The 7,061-nt window shown below is 39.0% G+C and overlaps 1 protein-coding gene across 1 annotated transcript; it reads right to left on the bottom strand.

Annotated features, from left to right (window-relative positions):
* Window positions 1-448: 448 nt before the first annotated feature.
* Window positions 449-5,724, bottom strand: LOC117946552 (extracellular matrix protein 1-like). Its single transcript, XM_034874782.1, has 10 exons — window positions 5,477-5,724; window positions 4,721-4,777; window positions 4,258-4,326; window positions 4,035-4,070; window positions 3,651-3,919; window positions 2,120-2,325; window positions 1,742-1,988; window positions 1,446-1,645; window positions 1,107-1,197; window positions 449-957 (listed from the first exon to the last, which is right to left on the bottom strand). Exons 1-10 carry the CDS (start codon window positions 5,544-5,546, stop codon window positions 787-789), a joined length of 1,416 nt encoding a protein of 471 aa, XP_034730673.1. The 5' UTR covers window positions 5,547-5,724; the 3' UTR covers window positions 449-786.
* Between the last annotated feature and the right edge of the window lie 1,337 nt (window positions 5,725-7,061).

Here is a 7,061-nt window from a genome sequence, read left to right as displayed (position 1 = left end):
CATAACAGTAAACAGTGACCCAAACTACCTTAAATCATTTGATGGGGATTATGAAGTCCCACATTGCACCCATTGATTAGCAGTCAGAGTTTAGCAGCAGCAAGAGAGTAGAAATATGAATAATCTCATTCTTTTTCTGTGGTCTGCGGTCTTGTTGATGCAAAAGTTTGAAGTGTTCAGATTTGTGTGCATACTTCCATTTTTTTGTGTGTATACAATGGGGAAAAAAATGTAGTACAGGATTTTTTCCAGGAGATGTTCAAAATACTGCAAATAGATATACTATTCTCAGCCGTGCACCAAGGCTCAATCACTATTATGTTTCTTCCTTCACTGATAGATAATGTCTTAACAGAGATTTTAATGTCAACTCATTGTACTAGGCAAACCATGGTTTAACTAACAACATAGGCCTTGCATCTAAGAAGACAGTAAACCACATGAAAGGTACAACTAAAACTGTTTTTATTAGAACTCTTGTAGATATGATCTTAACCACAAAACCCTGTAAAAAGAAGGTAACTGATCTTGCAGCTCCAAATACATCAATATAATGCATTCATAATCAAATATATAAACAGCAGCCTGTAAAAATAGTGGTACCGTGACACAGAAAAATGCATCTCATGTGATCTCAGTTTTAAAAAATTGCAAATAAGACTGGCAATAGATGAAGTTAGAATTCCCACATTTTCTTACAGACGTCGACATTTCCTGTTCACCTCTGCTGCAGGTTCCCTGAATGGCCCATTGCCAGTAGGGTCAGCAGCAAAAGGTCATAAGTGTTTAGGAGAGAGGGCACTTTTTCATCTTCTTCTGGCGAAAGGCGGTTGCTTTGGTGATGGCATCCATGAGAATTTTGGAGATACACTGTTGAGGTGAAGACATGCGGCAACAGCGACGGACAGCTGGAGGAGAGGCCTTCCTTGATGGACATGTCTCTGACATTTGATCAAGCTGATTTCATGAAGACAACAAGATAACACAAAATAAGAAATAGCTTTAGAATTTTTGGGGGGTTAATAGCGCCTAAACTTTAATTTTCAAAGATTTCATTTTAATTTTTCCTAGGCTTAAGTTTTGTAGGGAATTTTTTTTCAACTCACACTCTGCAGAAAACAATTAGTCCTGTCGACTTCAAGCAGGGGACGGCAGCATTGGCTTACAAAGCTCTTGAGAGGAAAACCAACAGGAAACCTAAAGCACAGTGGCATCGTTACAATGTTTCTAACTTTACACCGTGCACAGATGTGGTGCTTAAAGAGACATTTCAGCATATGAGGCTGCTTGATATCTTTCTGTGACAGAAGAAATGACAAAAAGCATCAAAAGAAACATAAAAAAAGAGAAACGGTACAAATGCTAAAAAATAAAGACAAAAGAGGAAGAAAATGAAGTAGACACAAAAACAAATGCAAGGCCAGCTGTAGGAAGTTTGGTCTTACTTGTTCTTGATGATCTTGTGAGAGTCACAGAGTGTGTTAAGTGAGAGCTCTTCAGCAACAGAGGTCCTATTATAAAATGGGTCGGGAGAAATGTCTTGGAAACAGCTGAATCGATCATTTGCCGCTTCACCGGAACAACAGTTGGAATGCACATGGTCACCATTCTCGCCCACGCAGTACTTGTTAAGCTCATCACGCCACTAAAACACAAAAGGAGAAAAGACACGAGAAGGAAGAAAAAAATACTAAATAATGCTAAATATTTATTTGTAGGTTTCTAGCAGGTCTTGCTTTACCTTCAAATCAGCACAGTTGAGCACATCCTGCTTCTTTTTGCAGCACTGTTTGAATCCCTTCTCTATGCGATTAATGGCTTTTGCCTGACGAGCCACCCATTTGTACCCTTCACCTGGCATGCAATTGGTTTTATAGAGGGGACGTAACTTCTGGTTGCGACATAGGGATTCAATGGTGTCAGCAGTGGGTCGTCCGGGAGGAAAGTGGATGTCAACTTTCAAAGGTGCCGATTTTTTCTCCATTCTTCTATAATCTCCGAGAAATGTAGAACCCATATCATTACTCTTGATTTTCACAGAGGAACTTTGGTCATGCTACTTAATTAAGACTCAATTGTCAATATCAACATTTCTATTGGTGCCCATTTAATTGCATACCTCTGGCAAGTGTTGGAGTCGAAGCTAAAGTTGGTGATAGAGGAAAGCTCCGGCACTGGCAGCACCTCTGTTGCCTCATAGTTTTTGTTCGGAGCGTCGTTGTTGAAGCAGTTCAGCCTGTCCATGCCCGTCTGTCTGCAGCAGTGATAAAGACGATCCTTTACTGACGAGTCCTCCTCACAGAAAGATTGGACTGACAGCTTCCACTGTAGTTGGCACAGAACAATATCTCAGACAGTCAGGGTTTATGCATTCAATCCTTTCATGACATGAAGTTTGCATGCCTGAGGTTGTGAGAATAGGCCACCCGCAATGATGTACAGTATCTTAAGACACACTTAACCAACACTAAATTGTAATAAATTCTGTCATATTGGAATCAGTTTTGCTTGAACACTGTGACAACACATATCCTGATATGGAGTCACTGACTGTTATTGCAGGCCTTGGTAGATAATAGTTCAGATGCTACTGGTACTGCAGGGTTTGTTAACCTATTGACAGTAGCAAACAAAGCACGTGAATTATTATTGTTTCTAGAGATCATATCAGAGAAGAAGGACCTTCTTGCATTCCTCAGTTCTAAATCATAAATGCAAAGTCTCTCTTTATAAGTGTTATATTGGACCAGGAGATTTGTTTTTTGCCACCTTTGTTCAGCTTTTCGACACACTCTTTTTTCTGTTCTCACCAGTAGGACATTTCTCCATTGAGATCTTTTTTTTACCAGAGACAACTTTGACCTTAGTGGGAGCAATGGCATCAATAACATTTGCAATTTCACAGTTGAAATTATCTACAAGCTTAGTCACTGAGACCCCAGAGAGGGCAGGTGTGGAGGAGAAAAGCTGTATAAATGTGTCACTGGTGTTTTCAGTGTTATATAGTGTTTTCTAATTATCTTTGTTTGGACACTTTTGGGCACAGAGGTAAGGTTAAGATATGGTTCACTGATATGCTTTCTTCACTGACGATTTTGAGACAGGTGCTCATACCAAGGCCTGTCTGTTATGTCAAGCTGGGCTGCATTTAATGGGCTTATCAACTGGAAGCACCCAGGGCCTTCATCTTTGTCCCAAACATGCAAACATAATCAACTCGGCAATATGAAGAATGTTTTCATGCCTTTTTTATGTCCAGGGTAACACAAAAGATTCAAAGAGGTTTGAGTAAAGGACAATAGGCCTGAACATTAGAGCTTCAGGAAATTTATTGATTTGAGTTGAAAGGAGTTAATATGAATATTAGATTCCAAAATTTGGCAATTAAGATGATGTCTCTGAAAGCCTTCCTCCACATGAGTTATTGATTGTTTCTTGGTTTTTATCATGCAATCATAATTGTTTGGTTCTCCACAGTGCATAATCTCATTATGTTCTTTATCATGCTTTTTGAGAAAGTACTTGTTGTTGTAGTAGTATGTTAAGATTAATGAGAAGAATTTAAGCAACAATATACAGAATGTCATATCATAAATCAATAAAGGTTAAACACTGCTGAATCAGCTATAAGAGCTGTTGTGAAAACTTACCGCCTGTGTGGCGCAACACAGAGTCACTTCCCTTTCCCAAGTCTGGTTCCCTTTGCAGCACATACTAAACCAGGACTCTGCCATATTAACAGCACTGGCTTTTCGCTTCTGCTTGCTAAAACCAGAGGAAGGAAAGTAAGATGTTGGGTAGCGGGGACGATGGTCTCCATTGAGACAAATGGCTTGGAGATTGTCGGAGGTTGGTCGGGCAAGGGGGAACTTAACAGGATAGTCCAAGCTAGGAGGACCACCTAAGAAACTTGGTCGACCTTAGAGGAAAACACAGGAATCATACTGTGATTTGATACTTTTATAACAGTTTTACAGTAGTACAGTTAAGAGTAAATGAAAACTCAAAAGAAAGAGAGAAAAATAGATACTAACGTCCTCTAGGTGTCAAGACTCCTGGTCTAGAAACCCCTAAAAGAATAAAGGCTGTATTATTAAGCAATACTTTTCACAATTTTTGTTTATATAAATGTTAACGACACCTACGGCTGTATGATTCATTACTGGCTAGACTGCAACAAGCTGGGCAGACAAATCTGAGCAGTGAAAAAATGTCTTTATGTAAAAGCAAGGTCATAATAGTAAAGACAAACAGAACCTTTGGGATTGAAGTAGTCTGACAAGTGCAACTCTTTCTGCAACATGGGGGAATCTAGACTTTCCATTTCTGAAAGACAAATGGATACATTTTTAAACAATGATTGACCAAAAAAATTATTCTACACAGAGACAAAAAATACTTACATTTAATATGTTATATACTTGAACATGACCTACTGCACAGAACTATAGCCATACATAACCTAAAATCTTATCCTAACAAACTTAAAGTGGTTTTCTACCAATTTACTAGCAACGTCACATAGCCATTTTCAAATGTTAAGTAGTGACATGCAAACTTCATGCGTAAAAATTTGCATTAGAGTACTCCTCACACCTCAGTCTCCTAACCCTTAAAATAGCCTCTTGAAGTAGAGAGAGGTGGCCAAATGCCACTCTGTACATCGGAGCTTCTAATTGGTCCTTGCAGAGATACTGCAATAGAATGTGAACACACGCACCTTGCATGATTTTGTCAAGGTCAAAGGTGATTTCACGCTGCTCAAAGTTGCGGTCATCTGAAAAATTGTGCACACAAAAGATAAAGAGGCAGAAACCCAGACAAAGTTATGTAACTCTTCCTCCACAAATTATACTAAGAGACAGCCAGTGATGGAAGAAGAATTCCTTTGCTTAAGTCATAGAAGCAGTAAAAATACTCTGTTAAGTAAAATTAAAAAAAAGTTTGGAGGTATTATCAAAAAATGGTACTGACAGCATAAAAAAGGAAGTATATATTGTCAGTGTTGTGTAAAATAAATAAAAGATATATTATATAACATATTTACATGTTGCTGCTTGGGGTGCAGCTAATTTTGTAACATGTAGGCTACATGTTGTTAGTATAATCTATAACAGTGCATCATATTACATAACCTCAGGCAAAATCTTTATCTGCAAAGAAGATCTAACTATGAAATAAATGTAGAAATAAGTATTTGCCTTTGAAATGTAGTGAGTAAAAGACAAAGATTCAAGTTAAGCATAATTATCTGAAAGTTATACGGTAATAAGCAATTGTGCTTAGCTACATCCCACAAGTGGAGACATCCAAACAGACATGTAGCATATAAAAAGACCTCAAATCAGTTTGATACAGGAATGTCGGTATGTCTACAGGCAAAATAAACGCACTTACAGCAGCTCAGACGACCCAAAATGGAGTCAGCCCAGAAGCAAACAACAATTTCAACAACAAGAAGTGGGAAAATACCAACCCTTGGATGCTGAGCTGAGTAAAACCAAAACAAATGCGGCGGAGCAGACTAGAGCCCCAGACGAGCCCATTGCACACTTGGTAGTGCCTGTCCTGATTTAGCTTGTGTGGCGCTGCTGCGGCTGACTGTTCCAACACGACCAGAGGCAGAGAAAGCACGCTCGGAGAGACAGTGCGCTGACGGGTCAGTTAATTGGTCCGACAAAGGCTAGAGTGCTGTTTTTATGGTTGTTGTATGTTGGGGGCGGAGTGAGGAAAAGAGGGAGGGGAGGAAGTTTTTTCAACATGACTCATAGGTGTTCTGTTGAAATCCTGCTGATACATGAGACATGATGGACACTTTTTTTAGTTCATTCTTTTTTTCTTTTTTTATTCAGGTTGGCTGTTAAACTATTAACTCGTCACTAATGTCTCTTCCATTGAACCCATGTCTATAAACAGTGTCTATAAACAATCTAATTTTGGTGGAATTCCCCTTTAACAAAAACTTTTTGTTTTTTTTTATTCTGCCAAAGAGCCAACTAATGAAACGGCTACCATTTACTGTAACTGTTTACTTGGCTTTAACGCCTTTGCATTATTATTTGGATCCACGCTTATAGGCGCAGATACCGTGGCTGCTCCGGAGCTCGAGCTCTCACGGAATATAACAGACTGAGCACCGTGTGCCAGACGGCCAGCAGGCTTCATGTGAAATTAAACATTGCAGTTGGTGCTAAAGTGGAGCGTGTGTTCGCTGATCGCGGTTACGTGTCAGTTCAACTTCTCATCTCCAATCATATCTGTATTTGTGAGAAGTGGCGCCGTCCTGACTCGAAAGATACTACTATTACTATTGAGTTAATAAGCGTGGCCTATGTTCGTGTTGGCCGCTGTTCATTTCCTAAGGTTCTGAAAGTACGGAGGCCCCCCGGGGTCAACTGAGAAATAAAACTAAACCGGTTTCATAAACTGTTCACACGGATTAATAATCCATGCTCTCGGTTTTATAAACTTGAGCAAAATTAGACGGACATTCACAGATTTGAATTTCTGGGATCAATTGATCTAAAGCAAATTATATTAAATATTTTTTCATCAAAACGAGACGTCCTCCAACCTGGAGAAATAAGATTGGTCTAGTGTTTATAGACCGTCTATAAACTATATCAACACAAAAATACCTATTAGTTTAATGATTAATAGTGTCTCCAAATGTTATTCTTTTACGTGCTGTAGTAACCTACAACAAGGAGGAGACAACTTACAATTGAGGTAAGTTTGGAGACACTATTTAATCTTTAATTCTTTTATGTCGGTGTTGTAGTTTATAGATGGTCCCAACAGGATTCTATCCCAGAAATTAGAATCTGTGGATGTCTTTTCTACTTTGCTCATGTTAATAAAACGGAGAGCACGGATTATGAATCAGTACTAAAAGTTTAGAAGACCCAGGGTAGGTTCTACGTAATTTTCTTAGCTGACCCTAGGGGGGCTCCATATTAATACAAACATTTTTTTTACTACTTTTTTTTTCAAGGGTGTGCATCCGTGCCTATGAGCACCCACGGAGGAGAACATAAATCGGTGCTCCACATGTGAATCAC

The sequence above is a fragment of the Etheostoma cragini genome, chromosome 6, assembly GCF_013103735.1.
Source record: "Etheostoma cragini isolate CJK2018 chromosome 6, CSU_Ecrag_1.0, whole genome shotgun sequence".
Classification (NCBI taxonomy): Eukaryota; Metazoa; Chordata; class Actinopteri; order Perciformes; family Percidae; genus Etheostoma; species Etheostoma cragini.
Note: the sequence above shows the minus strand (reverse complement) of the source record. Positions and strands in the feature narration are given on the sequence as shown.

Bases quoted from the DNA above. Each gene is read 5' to 3' on its own strand.
- LOC117946552 (XM_034874782.1), bottom strand. From the start codon at position 5,546: ATGGGCTCGTCTGGGGCTCTAGTCTGCTCCGCCGCATTTGTTTTGGTT. The intron at 3,920-4,034 runs GTTAGTATCTAT...TTTTCCTCTAAG, and splicing joins AGTCTTGACACCTAGAGGAC to GTCGACCAAGTTTCTTAGGT. The intron at 1,989-2,119 runs GTATGCAATTAA...CGGAGATTATAG, and splicing joins GACTCCAACACTTGCCAGAG to AAGAATGGAGAAAAAATCGG.